Source organism: Miniopterus schreibersii, assembly GCF_964146895.1.
Source record: "Miniopterus schreibersii genome assembly, chromosome: 11".
Lineage (NCBI taxonomy): Eukaryota > Metazoa > Chordata > Mammalia > Chiroptera > Miniopteridae > Miniopterus > Miniopterus schreibersii.
In genome coordinates, this window is record NC_138111.1 from 29,980,805 (window position 1) to 30,001,892 (window position 21,088).

Below are 21,088 nucleotides of genomic sequence, written 5' to 3' on the forward strand. Positions count from 1 at the left end.
CACCAAACGTGTGTTAGGTGTCCAATTTTCCTTCTTCCTGCTGCTTCTTTAAGTTTTAAGAAAGCAGCATCTTAGAGAATCAGAACCTGTGTTGATGTTTAAAAGTAAACCAGTAATAAAAACAAAAAACAAAACAAAAAGAACAGAACCAGGAGCATCAGATTAGTCTAATTTCTCAGGACACCTAAGTGGAATTTTGTTGAAATATAAGTGATAAGAAAATCTCTTACAGTCATGTCATTTAGATATAACAATTATTGCCAATATTTCATAAAGGTTTGGCTCTAAGCTAGACACTATGATGGAATCAGGAAGAAGTATATGATTGTTGTCATCAGGGCCTTAAATTTATTTTTTGGAAAGATAGACATGCATATATGAAATAATTAAATAACCAGGCAGGGCAAAGACTTAGGTAGGCAGAGCAGGTGAGGAAAAGTACAGATGAAGTTTAAAAAGAGTATACAAAGGTGTAGAGGCTGGAACTGGCCAGGGGAAAAGGGAGCATACAGTCACCCTCAGGAGGTCTTTACTATGCCAGCTTTCTCAGTGTTGGAGACCTTCAACGAGACACAGGAAAGCATGACGTCAACTTGCTCTACTCCAAAGGGAGGGTGTATTTATTTACTTATTTATTTTTATATATCTTTATTGCTTTCAGAGAGAGGAAAGGAGAGGGAGAGAGATAGAAACATCAATGATGAGAGAGTCACTGATCGCTGCCTCCTGCAGGCCCCCGACTAGGGATTGAGCCCAAACTCAGGCATGTGCCCTGACCAGGAATCGAACCCTGACTGCCTGGATCCTAGGTTGACGCTCAACCACTGAGCCACACCCGGCTGGGCGGGAGGGTGTATTTAAATCTCTCTGTGGTGCCCTTCTATTCTACTGAACTGTGCTTCAGCACAATATCTATATGATGCAGTTTTGGGATTTTAAAAACTCTCTTTTGTATATATAAATTAGTGGGACTGGTATTTCTCAAACTTTTAGCTTAATCCTATGGATAGCAGTCTGGAGACCCTTACCAATTTTATATGCTCAACTGAGTCTTGAGAAAGCTTAGTGTTATGTGACCTAGTAGTTATGGCCTCTAGAGAGCCTGTGCTGATTTTGGTTTATGAATGTACGCTGAACAAATATATGGGACTTCATAATGCAGATAATGTGCCAAAATACTTTTTGTAGAACATTAGTCCAATAGGGAATCCATAAAATAAAGTTTCCATGGTCAACAGCATTTTGGAAACTCTATACCAGGTCCTCTTCTTGGAGAGGCACCGAGTGTATTAGCACATTAGCTCTTGGAGTCCTGCAGGAAGGTAACTGCTTCCACTTAGTTTAATCCAGCACTTTCAAATCATTTAATTTTAGAACACCCACCTCCTTTTCCCTTAACCTTTAACATCCTTGTCCTGAAGATCTGGATTCTGATTATTTTGACAGTCATTTCGAAAGTCATTTGACATTTCTATGACATCTTCACATTCTAGGTATTTTAAATCCATGTATGATTCTCATCTGTAGATGAATATTTGTCTAAATGTCTAGAGGATTTGGAGGAAGATCTTCATCATGTAGTAACTTGCCTTTTGTGTTCCTAAGAGGATGCATTTGACCATCAATTAGGGTAACAGGAAACACACATTCTCTAGGGTTTGGTTCTCAAATATTCTGAAGTATCATCAAGGCAAGCTGAATTATCTCATTAAACAGTGAGAAATTTCTGGTTCTAAATGGTTTGTGTTTGGTATGCATGCCATCTGATTCTTACCAACCCTTGGTGGTACTGCTTACCAGACCTAGGAATATGAGATATTCTTGGAGCTAAAGCTAGAGCTTCCTTTTCTAGAATGGTTAAATACTTTTCTTTCAGGGTGAGGTTTAAGGCTTATTCCTTCCTTGATCTTTTCCTGACCAAAGGAAGCTCCACCATGAAAGCCCATCAGTTTCCAGGCAACTTCCCAGACATCACCACCTCTGGCCACCTGGACCCCATCCACATTTCTATTTGACTGATGGTCAAAATACATATTAAACATTTGGCCTTTTAATTTAAGGATTACATCAGCCATTTTAGTATTTTTATTGCTCTAATAAATTCTTGTTTTTCTTGCATTTTAGTACATTTAAAATAATTGGGTGACCCAGTCCTTGTCTTTGGGTATGATGGTGGGTGACACTGATTAATAAAATTATAGTTTTCAGGTGTACAATTCTATAATACATCATTTGTATATTGTATTGTGTGTTCACCAACCCAAATCAGTTTGCCTTCTGTAAATAATTTTCTCTATTTAACATTTAGAAAGTTATGCTTAGAATAATCATCAAATGTAACTTTTAGATTTTTACATTTTCTTTATATTTTGAAAGTCCAATTATTGGCACATTATACTCTACAATGCCCAAAGTTTTAGCAAGTACATAATAAAAAGTAATCCAGAAATCCCAACGGTCTAGTATTTGTGGTTTATTAGCCATAAAAGTAGATAGTGGTAATGCACTATGGAATGATTAGTATTTCATTAACTGAGATAGGCCTCAAGAAATGGCAGAGAAAGAAGAAAAGCCTAAAAGAAAGTTTGACTGTAGCGATTTCATTCACTCAACAAATACTTACTGAGTCCCTTCTATGTATTAGGCACTGTGCTAGACACTGTGCCAGGCACTTGGGACATGAGTGAGCAAAACAAATTTGCCTACCTCATGGAGCTTAGATTCTAGTGGAAGGAAACGCACAATAAGCAATAAAGACAAGTAAATTACATAGTATGTCAGAAGACTGTACACGCTAGGGAGAAACAAAAGAGCTAATGAAGATATGCACTGGAAGGATAGATACAACTTGAATAGATGGTCAGGGTAGGCTGCTGTTCCCTGGGCTGAGCCTGAAGCCTAATAAAAAAAAGCCAAGTTCCTCTACCTGTGCTCTCTCAAATCTTGTTCTATAGCTTTCCTGCATCAGCTTGTGATTTTGTTTCATTACATCCTTCCTATAATTAACTGCAACATCAAAATAATGACCGACAGTGGTTCTCAAAGTGTGATCCCAGGATCAGCAGCATCAATCTCACCTGGGACCATGTTAAAAATGCATCTTCTTTGCTCCCACACTAGACCTACCAAACAGGAACTCTTGGGGTGGGGCCCATCAATATACTTTTTTAAAAGCCCTTCAGATGATTCTGACGCACATTAAAGTTTGAAAAGAACTAAATTTCAGGTTCTACTCCCTCTCCCCAAATGTCCAATCTTGCCCATTTACAAATTTAAAATTTCATATTCCTAACCTTACAAATTAAGCCCGCGTGTAGCAGTATGGGAACTGAGGTTATCTATGGGAATATAAATTAAGCATTTCACTTTACTTTACCTTTCCAGGGATTCCAAATCTACTTTCATCCAGGCATTTAGTCACTTATCTCTGATCAACAATCAGCCTCATATATGACATATAACCAATACCTTTTTTAAGAAATTCCATATCCTGTACATTTATCCTCAAGGAAAGGACCATAAGTCACAGGTTCACTGATACAAACATTTCATGTCGCAACTAGGGACAGCTGCCCCAAAATAGCTCACCAAGGTTAAAAATATATTTATAATTAGTTTTATTTTTATGGCTTTAAATGTAAAATCACAGACTTCAAGGAACCCTACTGCACATGAGGGGAAAAAAGGGAAATATCACACCACAGTATTTCAAAGGACACAAATACTTACAGCTTATCATGAAGCAGTTCTCCCAACTTTAATTCTAAAAGAAACAAAGAGAAAAACTCTTTGAATAACACCATATTTAACTTTAAATAAGAAAAAAAATGAAACAAAATATTAGCACCTGAAAAATGTGCCTGCATTAAACTTCATTTTCTAAGATATGGTTGTATTATTTCTACTCACTAACACAATGCCTTCCACACAGTGAACATCTGGATACTAACCATAAACTAAACTTTTAAGAATTAACAAATGACCCATCAAAGGCCAAAATATTCCAATTAGAGATACCAACCTCATTTTTAAAAAAATCACCAGTATTCCCCCTAAATAAACTTTTTCATAGAACTTATTGCTATTTCTCAAGTTGTTTTTAAACCAGTTGGTGTCACTCTAATCTCTTTCTGTGCAAGGAACAGTGTTAAAACTATTTTTTAAAATTAAATTTTATTTAAATAATATAGAAAACACTTACATAAACAGCTAATCAAAACATTGTTCATCCCCTCTAAAGCAATTCTCAACCAAGGCTGCGTACTAGTATCAACTGGGGAGCTTTTGAAAATTTCAAAGTCCAAGCAACATCCCAAATCAACTAGGGGTGGGGCTTATGCAGTGGTTTTAAAGTACTCCAGGTCATTTCAATGAGCAGGTAAAGTGGGGACCACTACTGTGACATTTTAAATAGCTTAAAACTTGATGGTCAAATCCTGTGGAAGCAGTTTTCAGAACTTCCTAGCTAATCATAAGTTAAATAACAGCAATCCTCCTAGCTAACCACAAGTTAAATAACAACCATTTTTAACAGTTTCATGTACCAAATCAAGGAAAGGCATATATCAAAATACCACAATAAAGTATATAATAGAACACACTGTGGTTCTCAAGGATGCTCTGGAAACCCAGAAGTCTGTGATGTTAAAATTATTTTCATAATACTACTAAAATGTTGTCTTTTTCATTGTGTTGGTATTTGCATAGATAATACAAAAGTAATGATGTGAAGGGGGGAGGGGAGAAATGTTGGGCAAAATTGCTGTAGCTTCAGCACAAATCAAGACAGTGACTCCACCCTAAATAGTGGATTTTTCAATTCCATGTACTTGCAAGACTTTTTTTTTTTTTAATTCACTCAAGAAGTCCTTGATGAAATAGTAAAAATTATTAATCTCAGAGACAGGACCAGGATGCAACAAGTGAGGCACCATTGTACAAAATTTAACAAAGCACTTGCTTTCTGTAGTGCCTTCTTAATTTTGCACTCGAGATGTCTTACTTGGTTCACCCTAGTGCTGGCCCTGATTTATCGTATTAAATCTCAATCTTTGAGTACACATCTTTTTAATATTCTATTTGACAGAATAGGAAGTATATATTAACACTTCCAGTGCATACAGTATAAGAAGCTGTCTCGAGGAAAAGCACGTACACAATTATCACAGAACACCATTTTTACTTAATTTTTGAAAATGGTTATCTGCTGCTGTGAGCTTGGCAGTTTCCCAGTACTTATAAAGACTTTTCTGAAGCTATTGATGGTGGTATTAACAAATGTGCTTTTTAATATTGTTTAATGAAATGAAGAGGATCTGCTTAACTCAATATGTATTTTGCAAAAGGCAATGCATGTTACAAAATTAGGTAGAGATAAAAGCTCCATTCAAAGTTCAAGACAGACGAACGGATTTTAATGTAACAAAACATGAAAAATCCTCTGATATGGCTTCACATTCCACATAACTAATCTTTAAGAAACTACCACCTGTAAAGAATATTCAAAGAAGAATATTCACAATTACCTAAAAAGTTTACTCTACCTTTCAACTACATGTTTGGTGAGGTCAGATATACTTCATGTATTTCAACCAAAATAACCTGGGGTAACCAATTGAATGTAGAGCAGGTATGGAATTCAGGTGCCCCCCATTATGCCAACTTTAAACAGATTTTCAAAAATATACAACAACTCCTCTAAGTTACTTTTGTTTTGGAAAATACATTGATTTTTCATTAGAAAAGTGTTATGTTAACATGGAATGGGCTTATTATCATTTTCAAATGAATTAAGTATTTTTAAAATTTCTCAGTTTTTAATCTTAATACAGTAAGTATCTACATAGGACACACATAAACAATAATGAAGAGTGTAAGAGAATAATTTTTAAGAATATAATGGGGTCCCAAGACCAAAAAAGCCCTGAGAACTGCTGTAATAATCTATCATATACTTAGGGTATATTTGGGTACCAAAGAGCTTCACCAAACTTTATTTTATTTTATTTATTTATTTATTTTTAAAATATATCTTTATTGATGTCAGAGAGAGGAAGGGAGAGGGAGAGGGAGAGAGAGACAGAAACATCAATGATGAGAGAGTCATTGATCGAGCCCACAACCAGGGCATGCGCCCTGACAGGGATTCGAACTGCGATCTCCAGGATCCTAGGTTGATGCTCAACCGCTGAGCCAAGCCCAACCGGGCTTCACCAAACTTTAAAATAAAAACACTCCACAGCCCTGGCTGGTTTGGCTCAGTTGTTAGAACGTCAGCCCTCAGACCAAAGGGTCCCAGGTTCAATTTCCGGTTAAGGGCATGTACCTGGGTTGTAGGCTTGACCCCCAGCCCTGGTCAGCAACCAACTGATGTGTCTCTGTCAAATCGATGCTTCTCTCTCCCTCCCTTTCCCCTCCCCTCTACTCTCTCTAAAAAAAAAAAAAAAAAAATCAATGGAAAAAAACATCCTCAGGTAAGGATTAAAAAATAAACACACACTCCACAAACCTAGAAGCAGGTCAATCACTCTGGGACTTGGTTTCCTCATTCATAAAACGAGGGGTTGAACTAGATGACTCTTACAAGGTCCCTTAGAACTCCAGTAATCAGTTCACTCACTAGTAAACAATAGGCAGTAAATTTTAAAATGTACTCACTGAGTACCAGCATTCTCACTGCATGACCAATAACTGGACATAGAATCATGATCCTGTATAGCACTAGAGACATAAATAACCTGGGTCTTTCCAACTGGGCAGCAGTTCTCAAAAAATTTAGTGAGAAGAATAATGTTTTACATTTATCATTAGCAGGCAAAGCACTGACATCATCACATATCATGCAGTCTCAAAAATTCCACTGTACTCTAATAAAGAGAATGAGAGTCAAAAAGGTAAGTCAGTGTCTTATAATTACCATGAAAATAGTTTTGACCTACCATGAAACAGTCTTAGGGATCCCAGGGATTATGGACCACACCAAACCACTGAACTAAGTTAACACAGTGATTTATTTTTAGTTACTTCTACTTTTAAGTTAAGCCTTAAGTAGGTGAGATAGTATATAGCTTAAACCACTCAGAGCAAAGGGAAAAATCAGATACAAGAAAAAGTTGATTATTTAAAAGATTTTGGACAATCTTGACAGAAAGCCACCTTTCTATTTTATCCTCACTCTTGTGTAAGGCATGGATAGAAATGTTGTGAGAGAAAATTTAACTTAATTTGTCAATTACAGAATTTCAGGACATCTTGCTAAGAACATACTTCCTTTGCCTTGGAAATAAACAATGAATCATAACTAGTGGCTGGAGTTTGGGTATGCAGCAGTGCTGAGCCCCCGAAGCATATGATCATTCCCCTGAAGAAACATCATTTAACAGGACAGAAAACATGCAACTATGCAATGCAAACATGTTTTGCCATCTTATAAATAAGAAGGTTATTTGTAAACTGGTATTAAAGATCTTTGAATAGACTTCTATACATTAACATTACAAATGATGGTTAAGTTCCCAGCTAGGGTCCCTATGAAAGCCCTCCTGAGTCCACAACATAGCCGAAATCCAATACCATTGGAACAGTGATATTTAAACATCAATCAGTTTACCCCTGCATAAAGGTGGCCAACTGAACACATGCAACTACTTTTAATTTCCTCCTGAAATCTCATTAAAACCACTAGAATTAATGTTTTTTAAAGAAGGGTATAAATTAACTCAAAAGAAGAGGAAAAACAGGTTAAAGAAAAGGATATAATGATGTCTGTTTTAAATTTAGTTTTCAGAAAGTTGCTAGAACAGAAGTCTAAACTATAATCCAGGCAATGAATCTGATTATTTCAAGAGGGGAAAACAAATTATTAATACCACAGGCTGCAGACCTGACAACAGTCTTTAGTCCTAAATCTACATGTAAAGGAAGATTAATTCTATATCAACATTTCAGTTTCAAGAAGTACACCTCACATGTGTGCCACTTGAGGCAATGCAAGAGCTAATTATGGAAGAGTTAATAGGATGGTTAGATGTTGGCAACAAAATAACATGCCACCCTCTCTCAATCCACACTAAAGCAGGGATTAAACCATATCTCCTACTCTAGGTTCCTTCCATGAAGAAGCAGAATTAATCACTGTTCCTCAAATATAAAAACTGTATCTGGCTCTAATGGTTCATCTCGGTCTAGAATAATTCCCTTATATTCACTTAGAGAAACTCAACCAATCCTTCAAGGCCCAACTTAAGCCATATATACTTTATAAAACCTTTCCCATTTAGGTTCATAATGACAGCCCTCTAATGTAGATCACTTAAAATCAGTCTAAGATCACTTAATAGTCTAAGATCTCTGAGCACAAAAACTACACTGTAACTTACACTTCTTTCTCTCTCCCTTAGATAAGACATATATGGGCAGTCACCTAATTCCCAGCCTAATGTTCTTTCTACTGTCACTCTTAGGCATATGTTAATTGGACACACATTTTAAGAGTCTAGGGGTAGGCACATGATTTATCATTCTGCTTATACACAACTCGCTCCCTTTCCACCTACAGCTGTTCCAAGTCTTCACTCCTCTCAAGACCACTGTTCTAAAAATACTCCACCTCACCATCACCAAAGACTAACCTTGTTCACTAAGAATAGAGAAGCCATCAAGGTGTGAGTCCCCCCACCATTCCTCTTCATCCAGTTAGAAATACACCTATACCTTTACCATCCTAACCTCAGTTCCTCCTGTCTGAGTACATCCCTATTCTTCCTCCACCCCCAAGTTAATTTCTCCACGTTTTTCACCCAATCCTCTCCTAAAGTTCAAGCTCTCACTCTGTCTTTGTTCCTTTCTCTTATCTTTAATCTCCCATCTCAGTAAGGCTCCTTCCCCTCAAACAACAAACATGTACATTTCTCCAATCACTTATGCCCAAACACTTACTGAACTTACTATATGCCAGGAAATGTTCTGTGGGCTAGGGTTACTGACAAAATCTCCGCACTCACAGAGCTTACAATCCAGTGGGTGAGACTGACAATAAACAATAACTGAAAATGATGATTTCTGACAGTATGTAAGTGCTATGAAGAGAATAAAACAGGGTGATTCAACTGAGCTGGAGTTAGACAGAAGAGAATGAGGGGGTGAATCTGCTTAGATTGGTTGTTTTGCCAAGTGCTCACTGGAGAGGTAACATTTAAGTGGTCAGGAAGGAGCCAGCTATGTGAAGACCCAGGGGCAAAGTAATTTAAAATACAGAAAATAAAATACGCAAAGGAAGGGGGACCGTACCGTCTTGGAGTGTTTAGTAAGATAAGAAGGATTTGTACGTAACATAATGAGCCCAGTGGGGCAGTGATACAAAAATGAAATCGGACCCTAGTCGGTGTGGCTCAGTCGGTTGGAGCTTGGTCCTATACAGCGAAAGGTGGTAGGTTTGATTCCAGTCAGGGAGGCAACTGATCAATGTTTCTCTCTCACACTGATGTTTCTGTCTATCTGTCTCTTTCACTTCCTCTCTCTAAAATCAGTAAAAAACATATCCTCTGGTGAGGATTAAAAAAAAAAAAAATCTGAGTGGTAAGCAGGCACCAGATCATATAGGCCATGGGGAAGAAGTTGAAATTTATTCTATATGCAACAGGAAGCCACTGGGGGATCTCAGGCAGAGAATGACATAATCTCACCATTTTCAAACCTCAAGTATACAATAACACTACTGTGTTTTAGGTCCACACAATCCCTGTTTACACAGTTCAAAATTATTGCTATACACTCTCTAATCTTTACTTAAAGAGTTAGAAAGTTTTAATAGAAGAAATCACCTCAACATCTGTATTTAATGCTATTTATATATACTGGCTTTAAATGAAAGTTAAAGCTAGAGGGTAGAGAATGAGTAAGTGTGGTTAACAAACTTAAGCAAGCCACACTTAACTGATTTGACTTACTGAGACAATGCAGGAAAAAAAAAAATTTTATTTTACTCTTGCCCGGATTTTGAACTTCTAATCCAAAAATTCAAACTCACCTCGGCAAGCTTCTTCAAAATCTTGAGTTATGTCCACCCAGTTTGCATTGCCTTTTTCCATCTTTTCTGGTACACTGAGCTCCCATCCTGAATCGTCGTCTTCTACGGAAGCTTTCATAACCATTATGCCTACAAGATTAATACTGGTGTAAAAGACAGGATGGAGCTTTCAGGGCCGGCGTGTTTGCAAGCCATGTGTGTTTAAGTATTGGGTGAAAATCTTACTAAACTGTTTAAGCAGAGCTCTTCTGAGTTTGAGGCTGTTACTGGAAAAACGTATCTTCGTACAATTAAATCTCACGATAATTAACACCACTGCTGCTCATTTCCTTAGCCAGCCACCTCCCAGTGCTCATAAAGAGTTTGCCTTCTCACTATTTAAGGAGAAAAAACACACACCATCCCACCGCTGGCCCAAACAGAACCAACTCCAGGGCTTCCAACATTCAACACAGGCCGCAAATGACCAAGGCATTCTTCCGCGTCCCCTCCCGCAACTGTTCTCAAGGTGGCCCCTCACCTGCCAGGCGCTGGCTGGGCCAACCTCTCCTCCGCCGGCAGACCCGCGGCGCAGCCTCGCCCAGGGCACGGCGAGCGGGAGCGCTCCGCAGGGTCCCACCCGCCAGGCCAAGAGCTGGGGCGCACCTGAGGCGGGGACCCGCCCCCCCACCCCGGTCACCGCGCCCCGGCCTCGGCCCCACAGGGCGCGAAAGCACGGACAGGGTTACTGTCGCGCGGCCGTGCGGGCACGCCTAGTACCCACCGGGTCTTCGCCCCGCTAACACCCGTCAGGGCCGGGGCCTCGGCGGGCAGCGGTACCCGGGAATCCGCAGCCCCTACCTGAAGAGCGGCTGGAGGGCCGGGGCCGCAGGGTGACCTGGCGTCCCCAGGGTCTGCCACACGAGCCGGGTCTGAAGCGCTCGGACACGGGAGACAGGAAGTCTCAATGGCTGCGCACGGGCGATCCCTACCTACTACACCCGTGGCCACCCGCGCCGCCACGCTCGGTCCAGACCGCGGAAATAACGACGCCTCTTCTGCCGCCGCCGCCCCCTCCCCACTCAGCTCAGGCGACTGGCTGCGTGCGCGCATGCGTACGCCCGGTGCGCGCCACCCCGCCCCTTCCACACTCGTGGGACTCCGAGCTCCCCGGCCACACCCCTTCCCTCGCCACTGCCACCGTTCGGCAGGAGGCGGTGGTCTTGTCTTCTCGCGAGACAGGAGGATACCTTCCTTCTCCCGAGGTCCGCGGAGTCCCCGGGGAGGATAGTGGGCGGGTCCCGGTAAGGGGCAGCCCAGTCCCGCGCGGCTACCTGGGAAATTCTTGGGAAGGTGACGTGAAGGTTCGTGGGAGTCGCGGAGGTGCTAGTAGAGCCCAGCAGTTGCGGTCTTGAGGGAAGGTTCTGGTAACTAGAGTTCCGCCGAGTTAGGGCTCCCCGACACCCAGTTTAGTTTTCTGGAGAGCGCCTGGGGGTTTCGTGAAGGAAAATAGAAACAAAGTACCTGCAGGGTCAAGCCAGCCATTTTCTTTCAAACTCTCACAAAAAATTTAATGAAACAATCGGTTTTAAAGTGGGGTTACGTAAGTAGCCTGGTACAGGTAAGAAACGCATCTTGACCGCTACTTACCCATTAACGTTTAGAAGAGGATTCCCGGGGTTGACTGGGACGTGGAGCAGCTGGACCTCTCCTGTTGCCGATGGGAGTGCAAAATGGTTACAACTACTTTTACTGTCAAGTTAATCATACACGTACATGATCCAGCAGTCCCGCTCCTAGGGATTTCCTTAGGAATGAAACCATGTTTGTACATTAAGTTTCATAGCTTTATTTTTAGTGATCAAAAACTGGAAACAACCCAAATGTTCATCAACTGGTGAATGCATAAATAACTTGGGGCATGGCCATACGATGTAATTAACAGTAATTATCAACAAACAGGGGTGAACTACTTGACATGCAAAAACACGAATCTCACAATTATGTTGAGCAAAGGAAATCAGAGTATGAGCAAACGAGTATGACTCCATTTATATGAAACTATAAAAAGACATATCTAAACTACAATGATAGAAAACAGAGCCGTGACTGCTGGGGTGGAGTGTGGGCGGTACCAAGGAATGATTAACTGCAGTAGGGCTAGGTGATCTGAGGTTGGGAATATTCTGGGTCTTAATTATGGTGATCGTTATATGGGTGGATGCATGTGTAAAAAATCATTGAAATAATGTGCATTTTATTCTTTGCAAGCCTCAATAAAGTTGTTTTTTTAAAAAAACAACAACACATCTTTACGTCTCTTACAAGATAATATGTATCCTAAGGGCAGGAGCTCTGCCTACTTTGATTAAACATGTATTCACAGCGTTTAGGGCAGTGGTTGGCATACAGTAGGCACCCACTAAATGTACTGAAGATGTGAAGGTGGGAAATAATTACAGTAAAACAGAAATTTATATTGTTTCTCCAAAACTATATGGGAATCTTTACAGAGGCCATAAGAAATCTAGAAAAGAATGAACTGATTGCATCTAAGTTATTCAGTAGTATGTATAGATCGTGACAAAAACTGATATAGCAAAACAACAACAACAACACTCCACCAATTTTTGGAAATGAAACTGCTTCAGAACTCAATTTTTTTTTTACCAGAACAAGGCAGTCAAGTGAAATAGGATTTTCTTAATTTGCTTACTTAAATTCTAATTTATTTAAGTTCAAATTTATTTTCACTAGTTCTAATTACCTCTTTTCTTTAAAAACATTTTTTTCTGAGAAAGAGAGTTTAACTTATCATCATTTAACTTATAATCCTGTATGCTTCATAGTGTTGAAAAATGATGGGCATGTTAAACAATTAAACAGGTAGCCTCACATGATGAATAAATGAATGCAAAGGAACTGATTAACAGATAACTGGTCTGCCTAAATAGGTCTGTAGGTAACAGAGTTTATGGGCATTTTTGGAGAACTGGAAACTAATTCGTATGAGTCTAAATCTTGACTTGTAGAACCCTAAGTATTCCATGCTTAAACACATGTGTTGAGAGGAAATTTAGCTTGATGTCATCATATTGACCAATACCAGGAACCAGTGTAACTTGGGATAGATAAGAGCTGCTTTTACAAATTTTACATTTGACTGTATTAAATTTTACCACTACATAAGAGAAATTAAGGGTATCCTAAAGGCTGCAGGCAGTTTGGAGAAATGCTTTCAGGAAAGGAAATAAGAAGAATAAAAATATCCTACTGTATCATGTGACAGAAAGGAACATGTTATTTTTTTTTATTAAGTATAGGTAATATCAACTTAGTTCTATTGTATTTATAATCTCGTTTTTAAAAATCTTACTTTTATATATCTTAAGAATACACAGTAATCCCATAGAGTTATTAAAAAGTTAAACTTCTGTAGGAGGGGATAATATATAATTATCTTCTGTATAATGCTTATAACATTATAAATATAGTTATGTTTTTCTCACACATTTTTAATTAGTTATTCCTACTATCAATTACTACTAATTGCCACTGTTAACTAGTTCTATTGTTTTAAGTGCATTTAAGTAACAGAAAATTAAATACAGACTATACAGTTTCAAAAAATCTATTTTTTATAGTTTTATGTTAAAAGAATAACACATGTATATATTATTATTATATATATTTTTTCATTGTATGGTTGTGTTCTGGATCGACTGTTTAAAAAGTTAGTCACTCCCTAGCCAGTTTGGCTCAGTGGTTGGAGCATTGGCCCACTTACTGGGGGGCCATGGGCACATACCTCAGCTGTGGGCTTGATCCTTGACCGGGACTGAAACCCATGACCCTTCGGTGTGCAGGCCAGTGCTTTAACCACTGAGCCACACTGGCCAGGGCTTGATTTCACCTTTTTACAATTCCTCCTTGATCTAAAGTTATCTTTGTTTAAAAATTTGAGGAGTCACCTATTTATGTATTTTTATCTTTATGTATTTTAAACTTTACTGGTTAATAATCAAATAGGATTGATAAAGTATTGAAATTTCATGATGCCGTACTGAAATTTCATGATGCCGTATTAAAGTTTAAATCTGTTTTCTTTATTTCTCTCATTTTGCTGGTCATTAAGTGGACTCTTTAACTGTGAAAACACGTATCTTTCAGTTTTAGGAATTTCCTTAAATTGTATTTTATTGTATCCTTCCCCTCGTCCTTTGTCATCAACTTCTAAAAATATCACTATTCAGATGTCAGATGTCTTGAACTGGTTCCTTAATTTAAAAAAATATTTTCTGTATCTTAAGATTATTTAAAAAAATTGAAAGTTGTTTTTGCTTTGTTGACTGGGAGAGTTTTTCAGCTTCATCTCCTAAACTTTCTATCAAGTTTTCATTTTTGCTCTCACATTTTTTTAATTTCCAAGAGGTCTTTTTTGTTCTATGGATGTTCCTTACCACAATAAAATATTGTTTATTTTCTACATATGCATTATCTTCTCATATCTGATAACATTAATGATATTTTCTCTTCTCCCTGCAGACTTTATTTCCTCTGAGGTTTTTTTTCCCCTTCTCCCGAATAATCTCAGTCTCTGTTTTTCATGTTAGAGACTTCTTCAGTCTGGTGATTCTTGGCTAGAAGTTCACACCGAAGCCTGGGGTTTCCAACAGCAGATCTAAGGCTCTGTGTTACTAGTAGGGACTTGTCAAATGTTGCCTTCACTGTTAGGAGACAGCCGGACCATTTGGTTGGCGAATCTCTGACATCATTAAGTTTGGGTCTTGTGTCTTGGGCTGGTTCGATTTCTCAGAGAAAGTGCTTCTGATCTAGAGCCTTCATGTATGGTAGTGAAAGCTGGGCACTGCACAGCTTCATCCGTGTCATTCACATAAAGTCTGTGTATGAAAGGCTCCCCCAGAGCTGTGCAATTTAGCAACTATGCTCCAAAAATCTGCTAGCTAAACAGCCATTTGGAATGGAGGAAAAAGGCCGGGAAGTGGAGGAGAGAGAATCACAACATCCGTTATAACATTTTCATTTAATCTTTGGTTTTCTTAAGGAACTCCCCTCTCATTTGTTCCAGCAGCCCTTCCCTACCCCACGCTAGCCCCACCTTGCCAGAGATTCTCTCCTTTACTCTTTCTAATCTTCTACAGGGATTGAAGAAAGGCAATTACAGCCAAACATGGAATTGGGAGACGGAATTGGGAGACGTCAAGTCCTGGTGCTTCTTAAACACACTCCTTTGTTTTTAGCCTCACACTAACCTCCCCCTCTGGAGGCATCTGGTTCCACCTGTTCCTGGGTCTTCTGGGTGTTTCTAGGGTACAAAAATGGGTGGCTTTTTAGCTTTCCCCACAACTGGCCTTTGATCCAGCTTTCTTAGGTCTGCCAAGTCAGTGTCTCCATATATCTGCTTCATATCTTCAAAGATATTGTTTGTTTTTTTCCTTCATCCCCTTGTTTTGTCATTGTGAGTGTGTGCCTTTCCACTTTCATTTTGTGGATGTTATAATACCTTTGTTCAGTCCTCCATATTTAACAGAATGTCTAGTGAAGGGGTTATTTTCTTTTTAAAAATTATCTTTTCCATCAACATTTATCCCCTTTATGCCCTAGTGCACCTCCACCCACCCGCCTCACCCCTCCCCTCCAGCAAAGCCACCTTGAGCGTCTCCTGAATATGCTAAATCACAGAGATCTCATTCAACAAGCCATGACTTCGCATCACTTACAGGGTTATAAGAATGAGAGAGTTTGGCGACTTGTAAAGTTACATAATGTGGTTCTTTTTATCGATTTTTGATGTCTTGGTTATCAGTACCACTTGACTACATTGTCTGGAAGGCTCTTTGTCCAGCACTGAAAGTGAGGCTCCAGTACTTCATTCTGTCACACTGAGACTCATGGCTTGCTTTTCCCATTTTAAAAAACATCTTTGAGGAAAAGGTTCTTTATTTTATATTCCCATCTTTCAGAAATCCATTTCAGTGACTTGAGTTTATAAAACTATTAAGACATTCATGCTTCAGCTTCTGTACAAGTCCTCAGTGTAGATGAAAAACATCATTCTGGTTGCCTAAAAAGTGGCCTTTTAGATGCTTAAAGACGTATATTAAGTCTCTGTGATTGTCAGCCCTGAAATAAAATGTAAAACCACTCTTATTCTAAACTAAATTGAGCCAAAAATATAGATTTCTCTTTTTATCCTTTAGATGTGACTTTTTATAAGAGCTATAAGTGATCATGTTTACCTTTTATAAAAGAAATGAAATGCTATTTAACTTGCATGGTCCCTAAACACCTGAAGAAGTACTTGGAGAACTCTGTCAAGATTTATTTATTATTTATTTATTTATTTATTTATTTATTTATTTATTTATTTATTTATTATGTCTTCTTTTTATTGATTTCAGAAAGAGGAAGGGAGAGGGAGAGGGAGAAACATCAAAGATGAGAGAGTCATTGGTTGGCTGCCTCCTGCACGCCCCCTACTGGAGATGGAGCCCACAACCCAGGCATGTGCCCTGACCGGGAATCCAGTCGGGATCGCCTGGATCCTAGGTTGACGCTCAACTGCTGAGCCAGATTTAAAAAAACTTTTGGGCCCTAGCTGGTTTCTCAGTGGTTAGAGCATCGGCCCCCACACTGAAGGGTCCTGAGTTCAATTCCCAGTCAAGGGCATATACCTCAGTTGCAGGTTTGAACCCCAGCCCATGCGAGGGTGCGTGCAGTAGGCATCCAATCAGTGTGTCTCTCTCACCTCAATGTTTCTTTCTCTGTCTCTCTCCCTTCCACTCTTTCTGAAAGCCAAAGGGAAAAATATTCTCGGGTGAGGATTAAAAAGAAATTAAAAAAAAATGTTTGGACAACTCAAACAAAATCATGAAAAAAATGTTGTTATTTATAGAATGGCATATTTCCATTATTCAGTGCCAGTTATTCTTAAAATATGCTTGAGTACAAACAAAACGAGATTTACGTTCATTTGTATCATTAAGTGGGAACATATAACATGAAGTTAAGACTAAGAATGTGATTTATTCAAAACTGGAATTCAGTAGCTAAAAAAGAAACGAAATGATACCTCTCTAACAATCTTTGTACCAAAGAATTACTAAAATAATTTGAAGCTAATCCAGATAAAATATACTGGCAAGGGTGTATGGGGCGGGGGGAGGGGGGGAGAGGGGCACCACGTGTTACAAACTATGATTAGTAACATTTCCAGTACTGTTCTAGCATTTTTTCTCCCTAGGGACATTCAAGATCTAGCATTGCTGCAAATATACTAATATATGAAATTACAACTAAAACATAGAACAATCAACCTGAATAACCAACTGAAAAGTAGCTGAACAGAAGTCTTTTTTATTTTTTCAGAGTCAATACCTTTATTAGAAAAAGATTAATATTAAAACTTTTCAATGACAGAGGCAATCAAACAGAAACAGACTCCTAGGTACAGAGAACAGGATGACAGCTGTCAGAGGGGAGGGAGGCTGTGGGGCTGGGTGCAGTAGGTGCAGGGATTACTCGAAAAATCAGCAACAATTCATAGACACAGGCTACAGTATGGTGATTACCAGAGGGAAAGGCAGGGTGAGAGCAGGTAGAAGAGAGTAAAGGGAATAAGTGATGATGGAAGGAGACTTGATTTTGGGTGGCGAACACACAATACAGCATAAAGATGATGTATTATAGAATTGTACACTTGAAGCCTATATAATTTTATTAACCAACGTAACCCAGTAAGTTCAATAAAAATTTTTTAAAAGAAAACATTAGGCTAAGTGAAATCAGCCAGTCACAAAAGATGGCATCGTATATGATTCAAAGTAGATGAAATATCCAGAATAAGCAGATCCCTAAAGACAGAAAGTAGATTAGTAGTTTCATAGGACTAGGGGAGATAAAGGGTTGGGGGGGGGGGTGATTGCTAAGGGGTATAAGGTTTCTTTTTTGAGGTAATGAAAATGTTTTAAAATTGATTGTGGTGATGGTTGCTCTGAATATACTAAAATGCCATTGAATTATACACTTTAAATGAGTGAATTGCATGATATATGAATTATATCTCAATAAAGCTGCTTTTTGAAAAAGCATTTGGGATAACAAGAATGGGAATGGAGAGTGACTGCAAACAGGAGGGATGTTTTTGGGATGGTGAAAATGTTCTAAAATTGGATTATTGAATTAAGCTTTGAGGTTTATAACTAAATTTACTAAAAAGAATTGATGTGTACCCTTAAAATGAGTGAAATTTTTGGTAATTATACATTAATATAACATTTTTAAAAATCATAGTCTCACAGGGCTTTGGATTCCAGCTCAGAGAGGTAAAAGATATATTCTTGGTCAGAACTCAAATTCCTGGAATAGTCACGCTCCCTGAAGCAGAAGTCATGCTCCCTGTGAGGCTTGGTATTTTGTGGCCAGCCTGAGACCACTGGAGAGATTTGTGGCTACCCACAAGGCCCAGAGGCCTTGCTACAGGCAATAATATTTCACAAATTCCAGTTCACCAGGCATATGTTGATTTTCAACTGGTTGGGTAGCAAAGAATGGGCAATTTGTAAAGCTGAGTATTTCTTTATAGCCCCACCTCAACTTCTGGAGCACAGAACTCTATGTATATTGGGCTTTCCAGCAGAGCATAATCATCCCTGGTGTCGTCTTACACTGGAGTTGTTCTTGGGACAGTAGTTATGTAAGGTCACTGGATTGGTTCCTGGTGGGTGAAATGGCTGAATACCCCCTAGAGAATTCCATAGGTCAAATAAGTTGGGGGGGTGGGGTGTGTTCATCTACATAGCTACAGAAGTCAGAATTCATAGTTTTCAGATAGAAAAGAGTAGAGTTTTACCTAGTCGCTGCCTCCGCTCGCTCTCCGTTTCTCCCCACGCAGGCCAGAACGTATCCATATGGCTAGTCACCAAGCAGGAAGGGCTATACCATGACCCAGAGACAGGCATGTCAGACCTTGGACTGTGGTGGGGGAGCTTCATCTAATTACCTTGCTTCTCTGCCAGTCAGGCACACTGGATTCTTGTAAGGTAAAAACAAGTATCTAGTTTCTGGTCAAATTTGCAACACTGGTCACTAAAGCTTAGCTATCCACTGTGGTATTCACAACAAATATATCCAGAAGGGTCCCACCAAACTCTACAAGTAACACCTACAAACAATGTTATGTATACCAGCCTTGGTCTTAAGCTAAGAACTACCATCCATTGGGAACCAAACTAATGTGGTTCACTACATGCTACTTCATCTAAGATTGGTACCGTAGTTGGCAATAGAAAACAAAAAAACTTCGATGGAGGAATTAACTCAAAGAGTTACATTCTAGGACAGTCCATCCTATATTAATCTATGTGGGTTGAAACTCTCAGACTGGGCCAGAGGCAAGTCCTTAAGGCAATAGGATCTCCTGGGTATATAGCCATACAATGGAAAATCAGGGACATGTAAGTTTGGGGGGTCCAAGGGTAAGCAGTGTAGAGATTGTAGTCGTTAGGACTACATGAAGCTGAGCTTCAGTTCTTGCTCTGCCATTTACTACCTAAATGTCTAAGTAGTAAAGCTGCTTTTCCTGGCTAAGCCTCAAGTTCATCATCTGTAACACCATCTGTCTTTTAGGTTTTTAGGTTTAGTATGAAATGAGGTCACTTTTTCTATACTTCTGAAGCCACAGGAATAAGTGAGATATTCTCCACCACTCCCAGGAAAGGCTACAGAATAGCAGGGAAAGGACAGAAAGATGTAATGATACAAAAGACGGCAAATACTTATGTGAAGACAATTTTGTGTTCGCTGATAATCAGGAACCAAGCATATTGAACCTATAGGTTATCAAGATATGGAAGACAATTTCTGTTTAAATAAGATGTGACATTTCCATGACAAATTCTCAGGAAAGAAAAAGTCTGAAAAAGAAAACCCACCCTGCAGCAATTAAATAATTGTTTTATGAATATAGTATTTCAATGAGTATTTTGAACATGTCTATTTCACTAAGAAATTTCATTTAAGTTACTTTAAATTGAGGTTTTGGTTGCTAACTTGCCAATAACCCATTAGTTCTGAGAACTGTTGTATTTTACATGATCTATTACATGCCTCCCAGTAGGTATCTAGTATTTAGTGCAAAGTAAATACAGTGGTTTCTCAGGTCACAGAGGTGCATACCATTTTACTATATTAATAGATAGAATAAAGAGGAATTTGGATCCACTGACACCTGAGATCTAATTCTGGCTTCACCACTTACTAGCTATATGAACCTTGCAAGTCACAACATCCTCAAGATTCAGTTTTACTGTCTTAGAGGTAGTCATAACACTACCCATATTTTAGGTTTGGATTAAGAATTAAATGAAGTATCATCAAGATGTTTATAAACTTTAGTCTATAAAATGACGTAGCCTTGAGTCATGAGGAAGGATCAGTAATTAAACACACTGCTCTTCTGAATGCAGTTCGTCAAGTAGATTTATATACTACAACTAAAGGAATATTGGGACTCACAACTGTAATTTAGATAATATTTATTTTCTAGCAAATTTGGGATGTTCTGGACTCAGAGGTTCAACCTTGGCTGCACATTGGAATCATCCAGGGGGCTTTAAACATTGATGGCCAACCCTCCCCTCCAAAGATTCTGTTTTACTTGGTCTGCAGTATGGTTAGATTAATAAATTTTTCTAGAAATACTGCAGGTGATTCCAATGTGTAGCCAGGCTTGAGAACCACTGCTCTAGAAAAAAACTGACAAAAATATAAATTGGTGAGACCAAACCATTGATCCCTACTGTGAGTTTAGCTGATCTAGCCTAGGTTTAGCCTAAAGTGAGGACTGTGCCGAAAAGGCATTAATATACTGAAGACAAGGCTGAGGTTTTGTTCCAAGCCCAGTCTATCTTGAGAATCACTGGGCTCGAAGCACCTTCTTCTTGCTGGTCTCCTCATCAGATGCCCACTGAGAAGACTTCTATGGCCATTCTGTTCTGTGGTTGGGATCATCCATGGTTTTATTAATCATGATTCTCCAGAGAAATAGAGTGAATAGGATAA

General features: G+C 38.9%; 1 protein-coding gene across 4 annotated transcripts in view; it reads right to left on the reverse strand.

The window, feature by feature from the left end:
- The window catches only part of NAA35 (N-alpha-acetyltransferase 35, NatC auxiliary subunit), a 49,702-nt gene extending 38,553 nt beyond the window's left edge, over positions 1 to 11,149 (reverse strand). Inside the window, exons 1-3 of one of the 4 annotated variants that reach the window (XM_081151554.1) lie at positions 10,868 to 11,149; positions 10,028 to 10,156; positions 3,730 to 3,763 (exon numbers count right to left, since the gene is read on the reverse strand). In XM_081151554.1, the coding sequence (XP_081007680.1) occupies positions 3,730 to 3,763; positions 10,028 to 10,151 (158 nt within the window). In that variant the 5' untranslated portion in view covers positions 10,152 to 10,156; positions 10,868 to 11,149. Of the gene's footprint in view, positions 1 to 3,729; positions 3,764 to 10,027; positions 10,157 to 10,547; positions 10,620 to 10,867 lie in introns of those variants that run through there. The other 3 variants (XM_081151553.1, XM_081151556.1, XM_081151555.1) reach the window with 3 other exon arrangements.
- Between the last annotated feature and the right edge of the window lie 9,939 nt (positions 11,150 to 21,088).